Source organism: Pholcus phalangioides, unplaced genomic scaffold, assembly GCF_987345545.1.
Source record: "Pholcus phalangioides strain wild (caught in Gottingen) unplaced genomic scaffold, Ppha-v1.0 ptg000017l_1, whole genome shotgun sequence".
In the NCBI taxonomy this organism is placed as follows: domain Eukaryota; kingdom Metazoa; phylum Arthropoda; class Arachnida; order Araneae; family Pholcidae; genus Pholcus; species Pholcus phalangioides.
This window is the reverse complement of record NW_028301610.1, coordinates 33,493,728-33,521,391: the sequence shown is the minus strand read 5'-3', so window position 1 is coordinate 33,521,391 and position 27,664 is coordinate 33,493,728. Positions and strand designations below refer to the sequence as shown.

Below are 27,664 nucleotides of genomic sequence, written 5' to 3'. Positions count from 1 at the left end.
TTTTTGAAGTTTTCCTGCCATAAATGCCAGGCCCGTCAGTTGGGGTGGAGGTGAGGGCCCCCAGCGTTTGAAAATACACTTGAAATGGTATATGTATATATACAAATATTTTTATATTGTTAAAAATATATAAATTTTTTATATATATACACACACATACATTGAGTACATGTTCCTTGCCCCGTGGAAAAAGTTGAAATGACAGCCCTGATAAATGCTTATATTTTAACATATTTTTAAGTTTATTAGTGAATTTCAGAGGCCATAATCTATAAAATTTGGATACTTTGAGCATTCAGAACAAAAGAATTGCTCTTTTTAAAATTCTCCAACTCTCTCGGTACTAATTACCATCAGAAAGTCTCACCCCTTCCAGTCCTATTTAAACACAAATTAGTGATCTAGAAGATAAAGAAATTGGTGTTGCCAGGCCTATTTCGACCATTTTTAGTGCCTAAACTTCCGGGCTCTACAGATGATTCCCTGCTCAATTAAAAACCACTTACAGAAATTTTGTTGATAGGATTTGGTAGAAAAAGACCAAAATTAGAAAGTAGGACATTTTACCAAAAGTAGGAAAAGTAGGATGAGTGGGGGAGCCCAGGATCTATTCTAATTTTTGAATGAGAGTATCAACAAAATATACATAAACATATGGACATACATATTATGACAGGATAGACCAAGGCTAGAAAAGTGCCAGGTCGCCATGGTGACTAAAAAATTGGTATTGGCACCTAAAATTTTCTTTAAGTACTTATTAAAAGCAGGCTGGGAGCAGCATAAATGCTTAGAATTTATAGCAGCATACCTCCAACATTTGTTGGAGGGTCACTATGCCCTGATAAAATCAAAAATCCTTTGGTACTTTAGGCGAGTATCTTATTGACCTGGGCTACCGCACCCAACACTAAAATAATCTTGAAGATTCTGATGAAAAGACAAAACTTAGACTTAAACACATATTCAACTCATGAGAATTGAATGTGTGTACAATGTGTATAGATTTGATGCATATTTTCTCTGATATTACAATAATAAGGTCCACTTCATGAACAAATTACTTTTTTTTATCACCATAAAATGTTCTAAAATAAAAACTTCAACAAATTTTACCCTCTGTATTTGATAAAAAAAAATTTCCCCTTACCAAGCTTACTAAGCAATCTTTTTCTTTCTTTGGTAAATCTTCTTTCTACAGCTTGAAATTGGTCAGTCCTTTTTGCTGATTCTACCGCACACATATCTTCACTCAAAATGATGTCAATAAGTTTAATTGTTTGGATCAATGTGATTTCTTTTTTTGGATGATCATAGAATCTATTTTTATTGATCACTTCCAATGCCGAATTTGCCTATAAGATAAATTCAAGTGTATATATTTCATATTTTATAATACTCAATTACAATGAATTTCCCAATATTGTACATCAATTGTTGAATGTTATATCACTCATTTCGAATGTCATATATCATAATGCACAAGGTCAATTTAGAAAACTGCATAGCTTCACAAATAGTATGAAACAGTAAAATAGAATCATAAATTATACTGACCAGTGTAAAAGTGTGTAGAATTCAAAATCCATCTCCACTCATTTGAATTATCTGGTAAATTGGTTTTAAAATCAATTGTTATTATTGTAGATCTATTACCAGACTCGAGCACCAGTGCAAAAATAACCTCAGGGCCCCTTCACAAGATCAATTTTACCAATTCCCTGTTTTTTTTCCTTCAGATTTTTTTCTTGCCCCAATATTAGATACTCCACTGTCGCCACAGTGGTGGTCGGCTGAAGTTGGTTTTCTGTGGTTCTTAACTTCGAGCGCAAATGCGAGCCGATCTCCCCGTTAAAAAGTCTCGCCACAGAGAGCAGCAGTCCTACAAACAGTACAAATATTCAGTCACTACACATCACTCACTTCACTTCTCAGATATAGATGGCAGCACTGAAAAATCATACACAACACTAGATACGCACTCAGACTGTTAGGTACACACCCTTACAATTCCAGCACAACTCGCTAGGTAGTAAATTGCCTATGGCGATAAACCTGAGTTGTGTGCTCGGTTGGAAAAAAAAATTAGATACTTGTTGTTTGCTCTATTTTCATGCTGTGCACTCAGCCTAGATCGTGAGCTTGTCACCATATTTCTTTCAATTAGGCATGAATGTTGCACTGCAATAAATGTAAATGATACATCAATCTGATCACTGATTCTTTCAGTCAGATGAAATGCCTTCTCTCGAACTCTCCTGTTCTGTCCACATGTGCATACAAACTTGTTATGCAATAGCCAGTCAGTAAAGATTGATGCAATTAAAAAATAATAATAGTGCAAGAAACTTAAAGGCCTTATTTTCCTTCCAAAAATATAGCCTATATGGTGAAATCTTGATATAATGATACTTTGTGGACCATGAAAAAGTATTGTTGTTAATGTTTCAACATTACAGATGTGAGGTGAGAATATTCTCCGGGATGCAAAAATTGGAGAATAATCGAAAATATTCATTTTTCTTTTAAATGATGAAAAAAATTTACTAATTATGTTTATATTTTGAGATATAATTCAGTTTTCATTGCCTGAAATTTTTAGGGCAAAACAATTTAGCATAATCACCTCATCATGACAACTTTTAGTTTGACAATATAACAGTTGTTTCAAAATTTTTTGTCATGAATATTTTGGAAACCTTCAAAGATTGAAAGATTTCTTGTATGTGCCTGGTTCAGGTAATAAATCCTACAGTTTTAAAATGAAGTTCTAGCTCACTGAATACGAGTTCAGTTGACTTTCGCTTCTCAGTTTTGTAAGAAAAATTATGGAACGATCAAACTTCCTATTCGCACAAGTTTTGTGGAGTAAATTGATTTCATATCTTTTGAGTGCAGAAGTCATTTAAAAAAAGGAAAGAAAAAAACATTGACAAAATTTAAGAAAGGGTGAATTGAAGAAAAAAGCACAATATTATACCTAAGACAACAGCAGATAATTATTCTAATAAAATTGACTCTGCACATGATATTCAACGCAACAAATGAAGCCTACCAGCAAATACACAGTATAATTACTTAATTCCCCTTGCTGCATTTTACTGTCGAACTGTTGATCCTAAAGGCATACTTGCAATTAGAAAAAATATCCAAATAGCATATAGAACTCAAACATGTCATTCATGTTGCAAGGAGTTGTACAGTTATTAAAATAAAAAATACTTTTTATACCGGCACCCTGTTCTCCCAACTCAATAAGTTATTGTACCAACTCTCTTGGGGCCAACTCAAATATGTTGCAAATGTTTGCATGTCCAATTGTACTAGATGAAAACATTTTACCAGTCAATTCAGTAAATCAATTCAATACTTCAATACAAACTATCGCCATGTCAATAGCCTAATAACATCTACTTCTTCCTAGCATAATCAATCCCTCTGAGATAAAACAGTTATTAAATACCTGAAGCTACACAATTTTCTATGCTATGGTAAATAATCAGGATCCTTCACAGTGTTACAGGAGAAAGTACAATGACAGTCAAGAAAATTCAAAGGCTACCAATTTCAAGGATTCACAATTTATAACAGCAATACCAATAGCTTCGTGAACTAGTGAAGAATACCATTAACCCCTTATAGCAGCAATCCTGAGATATCTCCTCAAACTTTATCTGCTTTATTTTTGCCACCGAGATATTGCATCAAACTTGATTCACTTTATTTGTCACCCCAAGATATTTCATCATCTAAAAATGCAATGAAGCTGTTTTTACTATAAAATATGTTTTCCATCCCCCCCTCCAACCAATCAACTGCCAATGGGCAGAGTCAGCTCTTGTTCAAGTTTTCATAAGGAGCAGCAAGAAAAATGAAGAAATACACGCTTCAGTAAAATACAAAAAAAAAAAATTCGCAAAAAAAAAGAAGTATCTCTTCCACACACGTTTTTGTATCATAGTGAGGGAAATAAAAGTGATGGGCAGAGTAAATTTTCTTGTTGGGGGGAAAAGCAGTTATCGCCTCACAATCTGAAAAAATTCTTGAAATACATGGCAATTCGCAAAGGTTTCACAGCTTCAAAGGTGGCAGTTTTGTAATGCGGATCAGGAAAATTTAAAAAACTGCTCAACACTAGAAATATGGGTCAGGAATATACCTAGAAAGACCTGCAGGGGTCAGTGTGGCCCCACAACTCTTTTTTGGAAATTTTTGAACATTTTATTATTTTAGAGCATGGTATAATATTTTTATGACAGAATAGAGTCATAAGTATTATTGGGTAAAAAAATTTAATATAATTTTATTATTTATTTCTTAAAGCATTCTATGCAAACTATCTCTTTTGACATGCGTCAGTGTATAGGAAACTCGAGATTAGGATTTGGATTTTCAATATTCTTGATAGGATTTCAGTGCTAAAAGGACAATAATTTTTGAATAGAATCAATGAATATGATCTTGATTTATTTTTTTCACAGTTGGAAGCACATGACTGTTCTTTGCAATGGGTTTCAATCAAGTGTATCGATTTAGATTTGAAAAATTCACATAATTCCAGTAATGTAGAATCAATATCTGTAAGCAATAGGTTTCCACAAGATATTTTGGATTCCTTGACATCCTGTTGACAAGGAAGGTCCCAGGACATTCTATATACTTCAATCTGCAATCGCTACACAGGATATTATTGAAATCTCGGATATTTATGGAAAGCATTTGGTGTGAGACAAGGTTTTCATTGGTGGCTTATACATGGTTTGTGTTTATTGTTTCTAGTAGCATTTCATTTTGCATCAGCTGAGGAATTGAGGTACAATTTCATTCTGATTTACACATTCATCATCAATGCTTCACAAATGTATTGCCTGGGGTAATTTTCATTCTCCTCCGAATTCTGATCATCAGCACCACTTCTTCTGGGGATTTGTCTAACACAGGCTTTGTCAACTTCTGACAAATTTCCTCTTCAGTGAATCTGCATCTATTTTCGATTTCTACAGCAATCATATATAATCACATGGATACCTCTATTTTGCAAAGCAAAAAAGTTGCCGGGCAAAATGACAAAAACACTTGACAACATACGCTGAGACACTTGCTGACTGACATCTGCAGATAAGAATGAAGGTAAAAAAGCCTCATGAATGTGGATTACACCGTATTAGATGCACAAACTATCAGAAGAATTTTGAACTTACAAAATCAATTGTGACAATATTGGTAGTATTATACAGTGAATATGCACTGAAATACATGGGAGGTTCAAGTGTGACCCCCATTCTGTCTTTTTAGGTATATCCGTTTGTATGTTGATTGACAAGAAATATAATGAAAAAGCTTTGGTGTGCAATAATAACATAATTCAAGAAAAGTAGAGAAATTTTTAGGTTTTCAGTATATTCTTTATTTAGATATAGGCACAGCAAGAATGCCCAGGGTCACAGAGACCCAGTGCGTCTTTCTAGTGTTAAGGGTTAACAAAATATATCAACTCCACACTTTTCAAAGTGTCACAACTTTGACACAACACTAACTAACAGCACAACATTTAACTCACACTTTTTCCTTGCTAAGGGCATTATTTGTTGTCTTGAACAGTGGCATGCAAACCATGGGTCGAGACCCCAGAGGGGGTAGTATCAATAAACTAGGGGGATTGCGAAAAATTCTCCAAAATAAAACCTTTAAAATAAGAATCGTTTTTGTTTAAAAATATGTCAAAACTGAAAAATGTCTCAATTCAGCTGAGCTAATTACCGTGTATCATACAATGTAATTCCAAATTCTATGTGTACAATAATCATTATATTGGCTCTGCCATGCCAGAATTGTTAGATTAAAAGAATTATATATTTATGTATTTTTGCCAAATGAAGTACAGTCAAACCTCGTTAATGAGTCACTCTTGGGAGAGCAAAAATATGACTTGATAAGCGGAGTGACTCGTTAAACGGAGTAAGCCATAGCTGTACCAATTCCTGCCTGAGGACAATTGGGACTTGCAAAAAGTGATCCGGTAAGCGGAGTGACGTGTTAACCGGGTGACGCACTAACGAGGTTTGACTGTATATATTCTATTTGTTTATAATTTTAGTTTGTTTGAGACTTTAGAAAGTGTCATCAGTATATGTAAATTAGCAATTATGTGAAATCACTCATTATCCTCTAATCAGTGTAAGCCTAGGGGTTTCAGGGAAAATTTTCCTTTTTTATAGTAGAACCATAGATCAGTAGTTGATTGTGTATTGGAGAGATAGGAGGTTCAATAGAATATAGTCTGGCTATTTTTATTAGCACTTATTATCATAATCTATTATCTGGCTTATCTTGTGCACTTTATCCAAGAAATAAACATATTATCCACTGATATTACTCTGCTGTAAGTCATTGGACTGGAAATGAACTCAAGAAGAATCATAAATGTGTAATGTCCTTGCAAAAAAAGAATTTGGAAAATCATGTTTGAATGTTTACTCTACCCATGTTACACTGGAAGTTATTTTCCTAAAATGATTTGTAATGTGTGTTTCAATAGGGATACACATTCCAGGTTCAGGCACAACTTAGATAGCAAAATAAGGCATCTAAACAGATGATAAAAAAAAAGGAAAATTCGTACATTCATGCTTCTGGCATGCAGTGAACGACATCAAGTTAGTACGTTTACAGGGTGACTTAGAATCATCTAATTTCAAAATTGTATATTTCTTTAAAATAAAAAAACTCAGAATGGAAAGATAAGCAATATGTGAATATACCAGGGGGGTGGGAAACGTGTCTACATTTTATAAACAATTTTTGTTAATGGTGGATTTATAAAGTATAAAATCATTAGTTGGTACCATCTTCAAATCGCGATGTGTGGATATGGGTATTCATGTTTTTTCCACGGAATAGCGGACATGAAATTCAAAAACCACAGAAAGTCGCATTTACCCAACCACCACTAGGGAGGGCCGGATTAACCATTAAGCAAAATAAGCACATGCTTAGGGCATTGAGAAAAGAGGCACCACAAAAAATGATAAAGTAGTACTTTTTTAATTTAAATCTTTCCCCTAGCATCAAATATCTGGTAGAAAATTCTAAAACTTTAAGAGCATTTAATTGTAGATTTGAATATCTTTATTGAAAGATTGACCAGCGCTGCAACTAATTGTGGACAGGGAGGGTTTCTGGTGCACAGGCTCTGGACAAAGAAGAGTACAGAGTTTACTTTTACGTTAAAAATTGTGAGGGGGCGCCAAAGTGGATACAGATTTCCATAAGTAACAGGGTAAATTTTAGTTTCTAGTTGTGACCCAAGGGTGACACAAAAACAGAGAAACTAAGTTAATTGCAAACAAGAACTTGTGTCAATGCTCAGTATTTGGATTCAAATTTTGTTGTATTTCTATCAAGTACCGTAGAGCCCAGAGACGTCTCAACAGCATCTCATAGGCCTCTGGGTAAAACAAATTTTTCTGAGGCCCCTCCCCCACTTAGCTATAAATACCTGCCTACATTACTTACCTTACTTAATTTGCATACTTACTCATTCAAAAATGTTAACAAGATCAAATTGTCACAAGGCCTCCCGGCAATTGATGTTCCCAAGCCGTGGGTTCATGTGAAAATGTGGGCCTTGCGTGAAATGATTTTTCTGAATACCCCCCCCCCCCCCACTTAAAAATAATTGCTTACCAATTTACACACTTAAGCCCTCCTCACACGGAGAACTAAAGTTTGGCAACTGATAAGAGAAACCGTTTCCTGAATACCAGTACGTATATCGCTCTAGACGCCCTCACACGAGGAAATTAGCATTTTGGCGACGAAATATCAAATGCGACTCAGTCACTTGGCGACTGGCATGCTAGTCGCCGCCAACTTTTGTTGAAGAAACTAGACACTGCCTTTAGCATTCCTTCATATTTTCGCTATACGAGTTTGGACTCTTATTGAAAAGCAATCCAGAGTATATAAATAAATTATCAGTTGAAAGGATATAATGAAATTTTGACAGAATTTCATTTCACAGGTAAATACACTATTTCTTTATTTAAATTGTTATTATTTTGAACTTATAATGAAATTAGGGCGTTGGAATTTTATCAAAACTGTGGGTGATCATCTTTAGTTTTATATCGGAAAGTTTAATTTGTGAATCAATTCTGGGGTGCTCGGATCCATGCCACAAATAACCATGGGTGCTTGAGCACCCCTGGCTCTGACGCCACTGAATGAAATAGTAAACCAGGACTGTCATTTCAACTTTTTTCAGGGGGGGGGGGGACGAAGGGACAAAGAACATATACTCACTGTGTGTGTATATATATATACATATATATATATACTATATCTAGTGTATTTTTGAAAGCCAGGAGGCAACAGCTCCCTGATCCGCCAGATGACGGGTCTGTGGTAAACACATGGGCCCGACCAGGCACTCCCTCCGGGGGGATTTCAAAAGAAGATGAAGCGTCACAAAAATTAGAAATTGGTGCATTGCATCCTTACGAAATTTCAATGTGATATTTTGCTATATATTGTTGAGGTTATGAACCAAAATCTAAAGGTCCCTACATACGCTCAGTTATACCTGTGCAGTTATGCCTGTACAGGCCAACTGTGCAGGCATAACTGAGCGTGTGTAGGGGCCATCAGTTGACCTGCACAGGCGACCTGAAGGGAATGGTTTTTCGATTCGGTATAATGCGACAACCCAGCATGACTACCCAGGATTCTGGTCTGGCGAAATCGGTGCAATCGATACACAAAGGAGAGAGACAAATGATTTCAAAGAAATTTCTAGTTTTTAACAAAAGTAAATTTATTAATTCTTTAACAATTAAATAGGTTACGAATAACAGAATTATTTCTCAATTTTCATACCGTACACCAATGCAAGTTTGTTGTCTCATCAATCTAGTCCGACTGCAGGAGTCTGGCGATCATTGTCGGGTCACAAGAGCCGTGACGTCATCGACCTTGAACGGAAGGTCACGATCCGAGACGAAGCCTCACGTGGCGGCAGGAGCTGCAAACTGAACGGCCGAAATGACTATCGGAAGCAACGATCGATGCGGAACCATTCATCGTCCTTGACGGAAAATCACGATCCGAGATGAAGCCTCACGTGGCGGTAAGAGCTGCAATCTCGGCGGCCGAAATGACAATCGGAAGCAATGATCGATGCGGAATACGACGGACGGATGAACGATGACAGGGATGACAACGATTGACTAGAGATGTGGCATGATGGATTCCGGAACCAGCCGGCGATGTAATAGCATCAGAGAGACGAACTATTTCATTCTTCAGATGACTCACCCAAAGGCGACCACGTTCACCTAAAGTGATGTATTTTGAGTTGAAAGGCGAGAACAAAAGAGAGTTAATGCGAAGTGGCTCCGGGAATTTATACCTATAAAAAGGAAATACGGAACGATCCAACTCCTGGGACCGCCCATCTCAGAAAAATACACATCAGAGCACAGTCAATAGGAAAATACAATGTCTAATTTACATGAATAAATGACAATAGATTTTTTATAGGAACTTTTACAAAAATAAGAATGGCAACAACAATAAATTAAAATGGCGATGTGATCAAGATTGCACATTTTACCGGACTATGAACAATGAAAATATCACAGACTAATTGAATCAACCGTGCACGGTTATAAAAAGGTAAGATAACATAACAAATTCTATTAAAGATTATACAATTACAACTATATAAACATGTTTCAAAAATAAGAGATAGAGGCAGGTTTGGCAAATTCCCCAAAGGTTCCCAACTATTGTTACAATAACTGTACAGTTATGCTTGCACAGGTATAACTGACCGCGTGTATGGGCCATCAGGTATAACTGCGCAGTTATTTTTTCCCGCTTTCTTATATTCGCCCTACACTTTCTTCCCTCTTCTTTTTTCACTGATAATGTAATAGAATAATAACTGAATAACTTGTTTTGGAGAGGGATTGCATTTAATTAGAAGAAAATTTTCTAATGGCATAATTTTCACGATATTTTCTCACAATTTCATTTTGAATAAAAAAATCGAAATAAAATTTTAGAAATATTTCGACCATTGTTAAAATTTGCAATTTTGTTTCTGAAATCACTCTTTTCAATAAATTTGCCCGAAATTATGCACCGAAACACACAAACTCTGTATTCAAATAATGTACTATGACTATTAATTGTTTATTGATTATTTAGAGAAGAGGAGGTTGACCAGGGTTCTTGGAGATTTTAGGGGCCCCGTATATAACGTCAGATTATTTTAGTATTCTTTCACATGTAGTTCCTTTAGAAATCAAGATTCTTAGAAATCAAGCAGGTGTTTATACGAGTCAGTTAATGTTTGCAATTGTTTGCAATTTCAAACGCAGGATTCCCACTCCTTTCTTGACCGAAAACCAGCAAAGCATCAACAGGACAAAAATCACTGCAATTTATTATTTTCTTTTATACATGTAATTCTTAATGAATCTCATTGAATTTGTTTTTTGAACACATCTCGTCAGATTGCAACGAATTTCAACTTTCAGCTCAAACATTGAAAGAAAAAATTCAAAGGAAATTACGCCAGTTTTAAATGTAAGAAAACAATGGAAAAATTCTGAGAGAGATACGATTGATAATATAATTATATCACATATATATATATATATATATTGGGTAATACTATTAATATACATACCATAAGTCAATTTCGAATTGACTTGAATTAATCTCAAGAGGTCGCGCGAAAAATGCATTGTTTTCTTTCAAAGTCAAAAAAATTATTTTTTTTAAATCAACGCTATCGCAGGAAGAAAATGCTATCATACAATGCTGAAGGAACATGTATCCCTTATCTGTATATTTAGAGGAGAAACTATGCTTGTTTTCGTAGATACAGTCGACGCTTATTACAACAACCTCATGTTATAGCAATCTAATACAATACAAATACAACGCCACAACAGGCAAATTGCCCAACGAGGTGGCTGACATCATGGATCCCCGAGCTATTTTTTGGAGGCCCTACCTACTACTACTACACCACACATGCACCCCGCCCACACCCCCCCCACGCGGAACCCCCCAAAGAATCAGTACATGCGGGAATGTGCATGTACGTGTAGTGAAACCTGACGTGAAATTTTTTTGTTGTTTCTCTGTAATGCTTGTTATGTGTAGTGCTGCCATCTGTCACCAGATTTTCAAACTATGAGTGAAGTGTTATGATTGAATGATTTATCGTTGTAAGACTGTTGCTCTCTGTGGCGAGACTTTTTTTAACGGGGAGATCGGCTCGCATTTGCGCCTTGAAGTTGGGAACCACAGAAAACCAACTTCAGCCGACCACCACTGTGGGGTTCGAACCCGGATCCTCGCATCGCGAGTCCGTCACTATAACCACTCGACCACCACAGCGGCAACATTGTCATCGTCATCATTCTATTACAGCGACTGGTAGGATAAGTCCCAAATGTTTTCCTAGAACTATGATGATATGTTTTACTTACATAACGACAACCCTCCCAATGAAGCCCGACCACACCCTCAAGTCTCTACCTCTCACTACGACCTTGCTCCAAACATAACGTCCATTCTCGACGGGACGAAGGGGTCGTTACATCGGCGTCGACTGTAATACCAAAATTTCTCTTTTATTGCCTATATTGTCGTAATCACTGTAGATATGGATAGCATTCTTGATAAGCATGAGTAGGCAGTAGTGCCTTTTACTTAAGTCATGACAATCGGTCAATATGAGAGGTTTTAGTAGCATCAAAATTTTGAAGGAAAAAAATAAATTTTTGTACTTCATATGATGTAGATTCAACATCTTCCATTACACAGGGGTGGGAAGTGACCAAGTCCATTTCGGAGCAGCTTTGGAGCAGCAAAATTCAGGATTTGGAGCAGTTTTGGAGCAGCAAATTCAGGATTTGGAGCAATTTTGGAGCAGCAAAATATGGGATTCGGAGCAGATATTTATAAATTGGAGCAGTGAAATTGGCAAGAATATTTTCGTTAACCCTCAACCCTTTTCAAAATAAAACTGCACTGTCTTTTGTTATCAAACATCTTTTCGTCAGCTTGATTTTTGTTTTTGGTGTTTTAGGCTTTTGACACCTTGTTTGAAAGAACGGCTGTCATAAAATTTTTTGCACCCATTTATTTAAGATGATTTTTGCTTACTGAGGGCACTATCTGCTGCCTTGAACAGCAGCACTTCAAATGAGCTAAAATAAGTTTTTAATGGAAAGAAACTTGGAAAGAAATTGTTGCAAAATGGGAGAGAATTTCGGAAGAATCAACTCGATGTTTGGCGATTCAGCAGTGATTATATGGCGAGATTGGCGATCTGACGATCGCTATTTGGCGAGATTGGCGATCTGACGATCGCTATTTGGCGAGATTGGCGATCTGACGCTCGCTATTTGGCGAGATTGACGATTTAATGCTCGTTATTGGGCAACATTGGCGATTTAACGCTCGTTATTCGGCAAAGTTTCTAAACTAACATTCGTAATTCGGCAGACATGCGTTTTTTACTACCGGAATGAAAATTTTTTTCACGAAACATTGGGATTTAACACAATCACAATCAACTACAGTAATTTCTGCTGCTTCCAGTGACGACTTTTTTTTTAAACGAAAACACTCGAATTTGCACTTTAAAGATGAAAGGCATTGCAAACCATCTTCAGTTCCACGATCACGGACAATATCGGGGTTTCGCGATGGAAAGCCTGATCAGGGGCTGATAGTTTAAGTATAGTGGAATAAAATACGCTCTTCTCGTAAAGAAACGTTTCGTGGCTAGCAGGAACAAAAATTTTTTGGCGCCCTCTCCGAAATTCCGGGCATACTGAAGCAAAATTCGCTATTTGGAGCAGAAAAATGCGAAAATACGCTATTGGAGCAGGATGGCGCAAGATATTAGTTTTGGCGCAGTGCGGCGCAATTGGCGCAGACTTCCCACCCCTGATTACAGCAGTATTCCTCAAAGTGTGCATCGCGGCTCTTGTGCCGTGCCCCTCCCCACCCACATCCTGCTGCAGGGCATAGAGGCAATTTCTTTGCCAGGCCGCCACTGTAGTGAATTTTTTAACGTGGGAAAAAGAATGATGGGAATCGTCTCGGGCTCTGAAACCAGAATCCTGATTTCAGCCTCACCTTTGGGGGGTGGGAGCAGGGGGGGGGGGAATGCCTCAAATAATGACATATTCATTACACTATTAATGGAGTCACCGTAGTCAGTAGCTTTGAGTGGGTATCTTGATCCATTCTGAGAAAATTATGCCAATCTTTAGGTGCAAATCTCAATTCCTATAATAATTTTATGTGCGAATATTGTTGCCTTTTTTTCACCAATCTTTGCACCACTTTACCAGTTTTTTTCTTTTTTTTTGAGTTAATAACTTTCAGTGCCATAACCAATCCAACTACACCCAAAGCATCATCTGTGGAAATCATACTAGAAAATTCCGAACTTTATAGACTATGAAAAAATCCAAACTGATCAAAAGACCGCGAAGACAGAGATCGAAGAATGAAAATATCCCCACAGATTGCCTAGAACCGGTTCCAGAAGCTTTGTCTGCACAGGTATAACTGAATGGTGTGGATGCATCGAACTGTTCAGTTATGCCTGTACAGGTATAACTGTGCAGGCATAATTAAACGTGTGTAAGGCCCTTAAGGTCTATCACATATATTTTTTGAATTACAGTGTTTTATAGACAAAATGTAGGATGACATTTCAAAAAATTCACACATACTTAAACATATTTTGGTGTAACTTATGAACATATCATGCAATCCTTTAAATTTTGGTGTATAACCTGCAGTATTACTAGCTAAATGCATTGTGAAAATCACAAAGCATTTCATTAATACCATTTTTTGCAATCGTGTTTCGAATATTACATGAATTTTGCCTAAAATTTGACATAAAAACCACTTTTTCATAGAAAATATAATAGATAGACCAAAATTTGTCACTGTTTTTACCATTTCGACACACTTTCTATCAAAAAATGTATTAAAGTTCACTCCAGAACCATTTTAAAGAAAAGTGACAAGAAAGGTAGTCGGGGATACTTTAACTAATAAACAATAAAAATATATTAAATCCAACATATATAAACTGAAGAGCCAAAAAAACTGGTACAGGCATGCGTATGCAAATAAAGAGATATGGAACCAATCAGAGTACGGCGCTGCGGTCGGCAACGCCTATATAACACAACAAGTGTCGGGCATAGTTGTTAGATCAGTCACTGCTGCTACAATGGCAGGTTATCGAGATTTAAGTGAGTTTGAATGTGGTGTTATAGTCTGCGCATGCGAGATGGGACATAGCATCTCCGAGGTAGCGATGAAATTTGGATTTTCACGTACGACCAGTTCACGAGTGTACCGTGAATATCGGGAATTCGGTAAAAAATTAAATCTACGGCATCGCTGCGGCCGGAAAAAGATCATGCAAGAACGTGACCAACGACGACTGACGAGAATAATTAAACGTGACAGACGTGCAACCCTTCCGCAAATTGCTGCAGATTTCAATGCTGGGCCATCAACAAGTGTCAGCATGTGAAGCATTCAACGAAACATCATCGATATGGGCTTTCGGAGCCGAAGGCCCACTCGTGTACCCTTGATGAATGCACGCCACAAAGCTTTACGCCTCGCCCCGACAACACAGACATTGGACTGTTGAGGACTGGAAACACGTTTCCTGGTCTGACGAGTCTCGGTTCCAATTGCTTCGAGCTGATGGACGTGTACGGAGACAACCTCATGAATCCATGGACCCTACATGTCAACAGGGGACTGTTCAAACTGGTGAAGGCTCTGTGATGGTATGGGGCGTGTGCAGTTGGCGTGATATCGGACCCCTGATACGTCTAGATATGACTCTGACAGGTGACAGGTACGTAAGCATCCTGTCTGATCACCTGCACCCATTCATGTCCATTGTGCATTCCGACGGACTTGGACAATTTCAGCAGGACAATGCAACACCCCACACATCCAGAATTGCTACAAAGTGGCTCCGGGAACACTCTTCTGACTTTAGACACTTCCGCTGGCCACCAAAACTCCCAGACATGAACATTATTGAACATATCTGGGATGCCTTGCAATGTGCTGTTCAGAAGAGATCTCCACCCCCTCTTACTCCTACGGATTTATGGACAGCCCTACAGGATTCATGGTGTCAATTACCTCCAGCACTACTTCAGACATCAGTCGAGCCCATGCCACGTCGTGTTGCGGCACTTCTGCGGGCTCGCGGGGGCCCTACACAATATTAGGCAGTGAACCAGTTTTTTTTGGCTCTTCAGTGTAGGTACTGAAAGGCACATTTATAGGGGAAAAACAGACATTTTATAGATGAAAAACAGACATTTTATAGATGAAAAACAGACATTTTATAGAGGAAAAACAGACATTTTATTGCGAATTTTTTTTCCAAATGAAACATGAAATTATATTAAAAAATTATCTAATTTTTACCGTTTCATGGTCATTTCAAAATGATATCAATTTAAATAATGAAATTTTGTATTTACCCGTGAGCTGAAATTCTGTAGCAATTTCACGTATAATAAGAAATAATTTTTCTTATTTCTTTGTTTCAATTTTTCCTAACCCGGTTAGCATGATAGTACTGGAAGATAAGAAGGAAAACTATAGACTGTGCTGTTTTTACTCAGTTTCCCGGACTTTGAATATTTTTTTAGTAGCGCCATGTGAGGGAGAACAGGCAACTCGACTCGTTCTAGTCAACTCCACTCTCAAGTTGAAGCAACTCAAGCTCGCTTTTAGTTTCCCTGTGCGAGGAGGGCCTTATTTGTGAAAATTGTAAACAGATTGAATTGTCTTGAGGTCCCGGGTCATGTGTTAAGGTTGAAAGTAAAAGGGGGCACCGAAATCACTTGTGTGCTTAGGACCTTCATATAAGTTAATCCGGCCCTGCCACTAGGAAGTGCGCAGGTGTCAAGCCGAGCCTTAAAAAGTCCTGGAAATGCTGCAGATTTTTACCCACTCTCAATATATTGATATATCCTACATTTTATTTTGTTATAATTATATGACAGAATCATTACACTGTAAATAGTTAGAACTTTAAAGACAACTTTTTTATACTTTTTGACAATCATTTTCTTTATTCACCTCAGATATTTGTTGCCACTCATAGAGTAGTGCCTGCCTCGTGTGGAGGATAGCCCTTGAGCCACCCCTGTTGATAATAAGTGAATGAGTATGCTTTTGAAACCATAAAACCTTGAATGTTCTTTCGTAAATTAGGCATTGTTTATGTGCTCAGTAGGTGCTAACACTTAAGTTCCAATTCGGAAGCGAGAGAAAGTGATGGATGAATATAAACAATTGATTTTTTTCCCTTCAATTTTATGGGAATGATTCCAGCTGGCTTCTCATTATACTAAGAAAAAATTGTTACAAAATGGGAGAAAATTTCGGAAAAATAAATGATATCTGGCGATTTATCACTCGTACGTTGGCAGCATTGGCGATTTAGCACGTTATTTGGTGACATTGGCAATTCAACACTTGCTATTCAAAGTTGCCAAATAAGCATTTTTAATTTGGCTAATTTGGCGGACTAGCTCTTTTGCTCGTGGAAAGAAATTTTTTTCCGTGAAACATCAAGATTTGACGCAATCTTGATGCTGCTTACTGTGGCAACTTTTTTCTTTCCTTTTTTAAAACAAAAACTAATTAGCATTTGCGATTTAAGTTGAAAGACTATTGTACACCATCTTCAGCTGCACGATCACAGATATTGTCAGTGTTTCATGATGGAAAGCCTAATGAAAGGCCAATAATTTAAATAAGGGGGCCGTGGTTATCTAAACCTGATTTATATACGGGAACAAAGTCAAGCAGGGGAACTTGATAGGAAAATCTGAAAATCAATTCCAGAAAAATAATAAATCCGCAACATTCCAATTTCATAGATTTTTTTGGACTTCTGGTAGCTTTTTCAAGAGGAGACCAGATGGATTATCAGTTTAACACGTTTGTGGCACTTCAAAAAAATAATATCTTGTGTTGAGGTAAAGTTGTGAAGGATAAATAAAAACAGAATATTTTTGGATTGAAAATTTTCGTTTTCGAATGGAAACAATATCTTTGTTGTGCATGCAAAGCGTGAAAAGCACACATGGTTAGCCCCTTGAGTTTTTTTTCAATACATTACTGTACTTTGCAGTAGTCAAACTATTTTCAAACAGATCTCTACTTTTCAGGGTCAAGAGATAGCGTAACTATGGAAGATGGGAGAGGGAAAGTGGTGCCAAAGTATGGAGGAATAAAACATGCTCTCTCAAAAAGAATTGTTTTGCAGCATGCTGGAATAAAATTTTTTGCCACCATTTTCCAAAATTCCATGCATACTGACGCAAAATTAGGTATGTGGCAAGTTAGAATACGAAAATACACTATTGGAGCAAGATGGCACAGGATTTTTATGCAGTACGGCGCAATTGATGCAGAGTTCACAACCCATAATTGGAAGTACTGATGGGAGTATTGAAATCTGTTATATAGTGTGGATCCCAGTCTAATGAGCTTCTAACAGCATTAAGCTACAGTAGTGAAACAACATAAGACATTAGATTATTTGCTTTTATAGTGCAGTACAACCTGCCAAAGACACTGTATGCGACTGAAACCTGTCTTGAAAGGAATAGGAAAAAAAACCCAATCAGTTTTCCCAAAGCCATTCTTCTGCTTTTCCAGGGCTTAGTTCGTCCTGGACTGAAGTATGCCATAAGGTTTTGGAGACTGAGGGACATAGGCTTGGTTGAGGGGGTGAAGAGAAGAGCTACGTGTGCTCTCATGTTTACATTGGAAGAACGCAAGTGTTGGGGGGGGGGGGAAGAAATATGATTGAAGTGTTTAAAATTTCCAATGGAACAGATAGGATGGATCAAGAGACAATACACTGCCAATCAATACTGTTGATTGCCAACTGCCAATTAACCATTGTCTAGGATCAACGGTTCACCAGTAAAATGTGGCAAGGAGAATTAAGTAATCACCTTATACATTTTGGCAGTCTGAAGCATACATACCTTCTGCAACATAAATATATTAGGGCCATGCATATACACATACCCTGTGTTTCCTGCACATGCTATATTGTTAGAAATTCCCCAGAGGAATGTTTAGCAGTTGCATGGTTATGTGGTAGTTGACTTAATGTAAAAAAATGTTGGTATTTAAAACTCTTCAAGGGCAGCTACGAATTAAAAAACAGGATAGAATTAAATAGCAGCCATAATTATACTTAAACAAAAATTTGTTGTTTTTAGTGAGCAAATGCCAAGTTTTTGATTTGAGAAGTTTTATCACACAAATGCAAAATTTTGATATTTCATTTGTGAAATTTTATGTAATTTCACTAATTATAACAAACATAAAATATTCAAATACTCTAACAGGTAAAATGACCAATGAGGTGGCTGAAAAAAAGGTGCCCAAAAAATATATGGATGTCAAATATATCAAAACTATATAAAAAATACAGCAACCCAATAAAAGCAATAATGATAAAATATAACTAAAAAAAACTATGGTGGTCTCATTTCTAAGTATGGATAGCTTCTCCATTTATCACAATATGTTTATCATATTATTTTTTAAACTTGTCAATTGTGAAAGAATTTGTGACTCCCGGAGAAAAAGCTATTCCATTTATTCACAACCCTGTTAAAAAAAAATTCCCTTTGACACCACACTCTGGATTTTTTCCCTATTAATTGATACCGGTGTCCCCTCGTTGAAAAACTTGATTGATAGTGTATTGACTGATGGTACATCCTATCTGTCCCATTAAAAATTTTAAACACTTTGATCATATTTCTTCCCCCTCACACTTGTGTTTTTCCAATGTAAACATATCCAAGTCTCTCTTCATAGCTCAAGTTTTGTGTGCCAAGGAGAGCAAGCGTAGCTCTTCTCTTCACCCCCTCAACCAATTCTATGTCCCTTAGTCTCCAAAACGTTATGGCATACTTCAGTCCAGGACAAACTAAGCCCTGGAAAAGCAGAATGGCTTTAGGAGAACTGATGGGTGTTTTTTCCTATTCCCATCAAGACAGGTTTCAGTCCCACAGTGTCTTTGGCAGGTTGTATTGCACTATAAAAGCAAATAATCTAATATTCTCTTATGTTTCTCTCTCTCACCACTGTAGTTTAATGCTGTTATAAGCTCATTAGACTGGGACCCACATTATAAAACAGATTTCAATATTCCCATTAGTGGACTAACTGGATGTCAAATAGCTATCTCAAGCAACTTCTTTCACCTGGACCATATGACAGATATTACAAACATTAAAATCTGTATGTATTATCATATAAAAAATTCTGGTAGCACCAAATCATTTCACACAATTCAAGATTTAATAAAATAAATTTAAATAAATGTGTAGAACTTATAGATAACCTTACCACTCTCAACAACGCATCACGTAAACCATGAGGAGAGTCTTTACATGTCCATGGCTGATAATGAATCATGTTATCTTCATCAAATGACACAAGACCATAATATTCTATTTTATCCTTTCGATATTGCAAAACATAATGAATGACTTCCTAAAATGAATAGGAGAAAAAAAATTGAGCACCAGTAAAACAATAGAAAGAATAACCATCAATTTTCGAGAGAATAATTTCATAACCTAATTCAAGTCGGGTAAACAGTCATTTTTCAAGAGAAAGTAATGAAAAAAATGGCTGCTGCTGAAAGCACTTAACTAAATCACAGTCTTGATTACAGCATTCAAGTTACAAATGCCTTGACTTGGGGAGTAATCCAAGTTACATGCAAAAAATATTCACTAACAATGCTCTAATTTACGAGCTTGAAATGTATGAAAAATTAACTTGTTTGGCACATGAAAACTCTGGAACAATCCCTTTAAACAAGTTGAAGCCAGCATTAATTGTTGTATTGAATTGTGTACTATATTTGTCTTACGCAAAATAACTTTTATTCTATATACAGTGAATTTCACTATAATGAAACTTCTTATAACTGTTTTTTCTTGGCTCAAAGAGTATTATTATATTAAGTATCACTATATACACTGTACTGAACCAAAATAATTCATTTTTATACTAGTATTAATACTGGGGCGATGTAGAATGAATTATACTGATAATATACAATATTTAATGGATAAGTTTACTTCATGATTACAAATTTTTGATGATACGAGTGACTTTCAGGAACAGATTAAACTTTTAATTATTTACTCTACTGGTACATCTACTTTACATTGAACTTCTTGGTCCATTGATAAAATATCTAATTTCAGACATGACTGTGATTATGACATTTTTTTATTTTTGTTTTCATGCATTACATTAAGGCAGAGGGTAAAAAAAAAAAAAATGTAATACATATACAGTAAGAACTCTGTAATCTCAACTCCTAGGGACCTTGGTGACCTTCCAAATTTGGAATTTTTCTGAATCATGAATCAAGTTTTATTTATTTCAGTAATTTTCATGTCTACCAGGAGAGTGGCTTAACCTTTTTAAGCTGTGCCACTACTAAGAACATATAGAATATGCATACCACTCTTCAAACTCTTATGTGAAGATGATACATCCCATTTTTACATTACCTCTTAACTAATGTTTGTCATGTCGTTCACATAAGAATAAAGATCAACTGTTTTTTGGAAAGAAAATTTGAGAATTTTAACCATTAAATACAGGGCGTCCACAATTAAAAAACCCTATTTTAAAGTAGCGTACAGGCCAAACCAGTCCTCAGAAAATTGTGAAATTTTGTGGAGAACTTCATAAAGTAATGGGAATTAGTTTCAGGGGGAAAAATTAGTTGCTCATGTTGCCACCAGAGAGCGTTTTATTAAGAAATGACACATTTAAGCAAATGCTTACAATTTTAACAATTGTTAAACACTTATACAATTTTTACTTCAACAAAACGTTCCACTTGATGACCATTATTTTCAGATACCATGTGAAATGGCAAGATGGCATGCTCTACAACTGACCGAAGTACGTGTGGGGAAATGTTCAGCACTTGGCGTAAAATGCTACCTTTAAGGTCAGGTAAAGTTCTTGGATTGTCACGACTTTGCAGACATTTCAAATGCCCCCAAAGCCAAAAATTGCATGGATTAAGGTCCGGGAATCAGGGAGGCCATAGATTAGGGAAGTGCTGGTTGATGACACGTTCTTCTGTAAAATGTGTTTCAAGAACATTCTTAACACACACTGCAATGTATAGACAAGGATCTGTCTTGCATAAAATTGTGTCTACAAAGCAGTGATGTGATTGCAGAGCCAGAACAATTTCGTTCTGTAACAGCAATGCATATCACTTCCAGGTGATCGAACATGTCAATGGACTTGTAGAACATACCTCCTCGTATCCTCATAGAAGCAGGGACAGCGAATAAATGATGCAGTAAATCCCCACCATATCGTCACTTTTGGTGAATGCAACGAAGCCATTAAGACAGCGTGCAGATTTTTTGGTTCCCAAATTCCGCAGTTGTGAGTATTGACTACAGCATCCAAGTGAAAATGTATTTTGTCTGTCCAGAGGACATTCCAAAGCCATTCTGAATCGACCCCAACATGAGCTAGAAATTGTAGTGAGAACTGAAGTCGAGCGTCATAATCATGTGGAAGCAACCGCTGCACAAGTGAAAAATTGTACGGATAATATCAGAGGATATTCTGCATGATCTTATGGACAGTTGAACGTAGTTTATCCAACGCCTGTGCTACACACCTGACACTAGAATTTAAAGCTCTGTTTTCTTCCACATTGAAGCAAAACCTCCTGTACTGCATCTAGAGAAATAGGTTTTCTTCCTCTTCCAGGGCAAACAGTCAACGATCCTGTGGTTTCAAATTTTGTTATCATACTCTAAAGGTTTATAACATTCACATTGGACCTTTTCGAATCCTCTTCCAAGTCTGATATTTCCGTAGAGCAGTTACTGCGGAATTGCTGTTTTGGTAAAACAACTTGACCAAGAAAGTGAGATTACATAAATATATGGTTATTGTGAGCAGCAAACACATTGAGAAACAAGATCTCTGCGAATGTTTCTAGGTTTTATAACCGCTCCTGCCTGACATCACATAAATTTACATGTTTCCTACAGGTATTAAAAGTTAAACGCCCTCTGGTGGCGACATGTGCAACAAATATTTTTCCCTGAAACAAATTCCCATCACTTCATGAAGTCCTCCACAACATTTCACACTTTTCTGATAACTGGTTTCGCCTGTAGGCTACTTTATAATAGGGTCTTTTAATTAATGGACACAGTGGTTTCAAACTGTGAGTAACGGCCATCTAGATGAGTTTGGGTTAATGAAATAGGGGGGTCTCAATGAAAGAAGGAACGCAAGTAAATTTACAAAACTAAAGCATTTGATAAGAAATCAATTATTTTAATCCTTTGAAACTTTCCACAGAGAATGATGATGTCAATGCATATACACACATAGACATGCCAACTTTGTCATGAAGCATCTAGTGCTGAATGTTGAGTTCACCACGATGGAATGGGGGTCAACCCCTCCAACCACAATAAAAAAAAAAAACCCTTTTTTTTCAACGCCTCATAGGAACTGGACCCTAAGGGCTCAAGCCACATAACCCCCATCTCTCAAAAGCATAAGCAGATACAGGTAGTTTCTCGAACGGGGGAAGGGGACTAATGTCCACTTTCTGCTCTTCTGCCTATGGCAATAATTTTTTTTAATCATGGAGGGGCGATCGTCCCTATCCATCCCCTCTTGCATCCGCACCCATGAATTCAACCAACTTTGCGAGTTTGCCTAAGCCCTCAGTATATCATGAATATTCAATGCAATCCATCCATGCATACGCCCTTGCGAACATATATACGGATGTCTGGCAACCCTAGACTCCCCCCATAAATGTTTTTGCCTTATCTGAGTTCCTTCTTCATCCTAAATGAAACTTTCCAAAACAAGCCCTGCGGGCGTGCCCGTGCACGTTGTAAATGCGACCTACGAATGTAAAACTATTGAACACACTATTGATCAATATTAAACCGTGTGCACAACAGCCGTGAAATGCTGGGAAGCATACCAATAACGGGCTCAAAACCGAGCAAAAGAGCTGAACATCGTTGAACGGAGCGAGGTGTAAGTGATTGAGCGGTTTTCTCTATTGGTTCAATTAACGGCGCCCACTGCGAAGTCGGCAGTTTACCGTTGGAATCAATGCGCACACCAGACAGGTATCCCTTGAAAGACAACCCTTTGTGTCAAATGCATAGTATATGGGTTGAACTTGAGAGCAAAAGACGTCATAAGCTTATTGTTGGGGTTTGCTACAATCCACCGAATAGGGATCAAAACTACATTGACAAAATGCATGATGAAATTTCCTACATGTGTAAGCGACAGAGGGTTCTCGTACTAGGGGATTTCAATTACCCGGGTATTGATTGGGAGAACCTTTCATCTGGAAATCAGTATGAAAGAGACTTTCTTAAATTGGTGCTCGAAAATTTTTTGTATCAGCATGTATCAGAAGCCACTAGGGGTACTGCTATTTTGGATTTAGTTCTTACTAGTTCTGAGGATCTAGTTGAACATGTTTCGGTGGGGGAAGAGTTTTCTTCCAGTGATCATCGTATCGTCAGATTTCACTGTAACTTTTCCTCGGGTAAGGTTGATAACAAAAGACTGGTTCCTTGTTTTCGGAGAACTAACTTTGATGTTTTGAGAAGAAGGTTAGCGGAAGTTTTCAAAGACTGGTTGGAATCAGTAGGGGTGGTAAGTCAATGGGAAGAATTTAGTACGAAGCTGTCCTCTGTTTTGCACGACGTCATACCCTTTGTTCGAAAAAAGCGTGTTTGTACATCACACCCTCTATGGTTCACGGATAGCGTGCGGAACCTTTATCTTGAAAAGAAAAGAGCATTCAGAGAGTATAAAAGTGGACGTGGTGACCTATCATTGTTTACTGATAAAAGAAGACTGTTGAAGAAAGCGATAAGGGATAGTAAAAAGGAAGTTGAATCTAGGTTGGCAGATAACATTGGCTCTGACCCAAAATCATTTTTTCGATACGTCAATAATGGATGTAAGGGGACAGTTGGCCCCCTCTCGATAGGAGGCTCTAAGGTAGAGAGCAATGTAGGCATGTGTAGTGCTTTCAATGACTTTTTCGCGTCGGTTTTTAATGGAGATAATGATATTCGATATACGGGTGTTGCATGGGGTAATAAAACCCTCAACGATATTCAAGTAGAAGACGTGGAGGTCCTAAATCTTCTAAGAAATGTATGTGCAAGCAAAGCACCAGGACCAGATGATATCTATCCCAGGGTTCTCAGGGAAGGTGCTAATGAATTGTTGGGGCCAGTCGCACAGATATACAGGAGTAGTGTTGTTGAGGGTATCGTCCCGAGAGATTGGAAACTGGCTAACGTTGTTCCGATATTTAAGAAGGGTAGTAGAGAAGTGGTGTCTAATTATCGTCCAGTGAGTTTGACGAGCTCCCTCTCGAAAATTTTGGAAATTATCATCAAAAGGCAGTTTGTGAAGTGGATAGACGAGAATAATGTATTGTCGGATAATCAGCATGGGTTCAGGAAGGGGAAGTCATGTGTAACTAACCTCCTTTGCTTCTATGATTACGTGACTAAGGCTTTGGGTAAGAGCAAAAATGTCGACGTTGTTTACCTTGATTTCCAGAAGGCATTCGATCGGGTCCAACATGGCAAACTCTTGAAGCGTTTACACGAGATTGGGATAGGGGGCAACTTTCTGAATTGGATAGAATCGTGGTTAAGAGATAGGTCGCAACGAGTTATGGTGAACGGGGAATTCTCTGGTTGGACAGACGTCACAAGTGGAGTTCCTCAAGGAAGTGTCCTTGGCCCCATACTTTTTTCACTTTTTATCGACAAACTCGATCAGGGTATCGATGGAATTACTAGCAAATTCGCAGATGATGTGAAGCTAATGGGGGTAATCGGGAAGGAAAGCGATAGGGAGTTGCTCCAGACCAACTTAAACAAGATTGCAGCATGGGCAAATGAATGGAGCATGACGTTTAGCGTAGATAAGTGCATGGTCGCTCATTTTGGTTCGAACAACCCACGGTTCTCTTACGAGTTGAATGGTGTCACTATCCCGGATGCAACTAGAGTCACCGATTTGGGAATTCTCATTGACGAGCGACTTAAGTTTTCTGAACATTGTTCAGCGGTTGTCAAAAAAGCGAATAGAATGCTTGGTCTCATTTTCAAAAAGGTCTCTTCGCGTTCTCCTAAAGTCATTCTTCCGCTTTTTCGAGGCTTAGTTCGTCCTGGACTGGAGTATGCGGTAAGGTTTTGGAGACCATACCTACAGAGGGACATAGACTTGATTGAAGGGGTGCAGAGAAGAGCTACGCGTGTCCTTATTGGCACACAGGGCTTGAGTTATGAAGAGAGACTTCATTTTTTGAATATGTTTACATTGGATGAACGCAGGTGTCGAGGAGATATGATCGAAGTGTTCAAAATTTTCAATGGGATGGATAGGATGGACCATGAACTTTTAGTACACCGCCAATCAACTGCTTTTACAAGGGGACACCAGTATCGATTGGTGAGGGACAATGCAAGGCTATGGTGTCGCAGGGAATTTTTCTCTAATAGGGTTGTTAATAAATGGAATAGCTTACCCCCGGAGGTAGTAAATTGTAACACAATTGACACGTTTAAAAAGAAATACGATAAACATGTTGGGGTAAATCGAGAAGCTATCCATTCTTAGAATAAGACAACCATAAGTATTCTTTATGGGCATTGTATAATATTGTATCATGTGTATATATTGTTTATAATTTGTGTTAATTGCATTTTTAATGGGGTTGCTGTATTTTTGAAACATATGACATCCATATTTTTATGGGCATCTTTTTATCAGCCACCTCGTTGGGCATTTTGCCTGTTGTGGCGTTGTATTTGTATTTGTATAACGTATGTACCCTCATTTTCCTGGAATGCGTTGGATGCTCTTTTATGTCTAGGCATAGTTATGTTCTCTTGCAAAATTAGACATGTCCCCCCCCCCCCCTGAAATGTAGAGTAGACATGTATACTTCTTGAAATGCATAGAACACTTGCATTTTCCAAGAAGATATGCATAGAGTCTTACAACCATAAGATCGTCTGGCCTCGCATGATCATTTTTGTCGCACCATGGTAATTTTTTGCACACGAAGGCTAATTAGACTGGGACCTACAATTTATTGCCGAAGCCGAACTGCAGGCTCATTTTTTTATACTCATCGAGAGGTTGGTGCACTGACCCCTCAATGGGGAGACTCTCTGTGGCAGCAATTATTTCTGTGGTTATGTCATCGTTTCTGTTGTACCCCTGCGTCAGGAAAGTTTTCTGACAAGGACGAACCAGGTATCGAACTCGCAACACCTCTAAACATCCTTTGGTACTTTAGGTGACTATCTTATCAACCTGGGCTACAGCGCCCCAGCATTAAAAGTTGGAAATATCAATTGTGTGTAAGGGTGTGTTGAGGGACCCCCCCCCCCACAGGTAAATATTAATTCTAAATTATTGATATTTATTGTAGTTATGGATCTATGTTCTTACATGTTACTTATTATTTCCCTGTGATAAATTGCACAAGCATACTGCCAGGGCCGGACTTGGACAGGTATGAAGGGGGCAGCTGCACAGAGCCATTAAATTTTAGAAGCTGCAAAACAAATTAAAAATACTTTGTTTACATTGAGAAAAATATGTTGATTACATTGAGCTACATTTTGACTTCTTATCAAAGTAATATCATAAGATTCTGTCCAAGACAAGGGACACTTGAGATCTAAGATTTTGGCAACCTCCTCCCGAGCCGGCAACTCACAGCCTGCATCTTGTAAGTTCGTGCCCTGGGCAAACACTATTTTTGGGTGGCTCTTGTAGTTTTCTTTGAGGCAGAGGCGTGGAGAGGGATTTGCCTGTAATGTAAAAAGCAGCCAAATTCTGCACCCCATAAATTTGTGGGCACGTGCCCCATTTGCTCAGGAGTGCTGGACAAGAAAGAGTGCTGAATTTTCATTCTAACGATGTACTGTATTTAAAATTACTTAGGGGAGGGGGGTGCTTCAAAATGGATGCTTGTCACAGCTGAAAGAGTATTTCGTAACTCTGAGCAGATAATCATTTTTTTAAAATGATTTTTCCCCATCTTCCTATATATACACACACATTAATGACGTGTGTGTATATATACGTCTAACTATGACAAAATTATCAGCTCGAAAAAAATAATGCGTTTAAGGGTTAAAATGTTAGTTATATACTCGAGTTGTAAATCTGTATACGTATACCAATAAACACTGCCAATGAAGGGACCCTCTCCGCATATTGGGACGGTACCTCCAATTTAGTGTATCCAAAATATATTGCATAAAGAGTTATCATTTTCCACTGATGAATGAATTACATTAGCCCTCAAACAGCCGTCAGGTTTTCAACTTGTATTTTTAACAAACACCTTTGCACATTCAGTTTAGAAAAAAAATTCAATTGTTGGAGGAAAGTTTTTGAGTACAACACAAAATAAGTGCACATAGAGTATGCCCAG

General features: G+C 37.6%; 1 protein-coding gene across 3 annotated transcripts in view; it reads right to left on the bottom strand.

Moving 5' to 3' along the window:
* Window positions 1-27,664, bottom strand: part of LOC149072936 (nuclear pore complex protein Nup133-like) — a 335,975-nt gene that overhangs the window by 103,364 nt on the left and 204,947 nt on the right. For all 3 annotated transcript variants that reach the window (XM_089246206.1, XM_089246208.1, XM_089246207.1), the window contains exons 23-24: window positions 19,483-19,629; window positions 1,151-1,355 (exon numbers count right to left, since the gene is read on the bottom strand). In XM_089246206.1, the coding sequence (XP_089102332.1) occupies window positions 1,151-1,355; window positions 19,483-19,629 (352 nt within the window). The remainder of the gene's footprint in view (window positions 1-1,150; window positions 1,356-19,482; window positions 19,630-27,664) is intronic.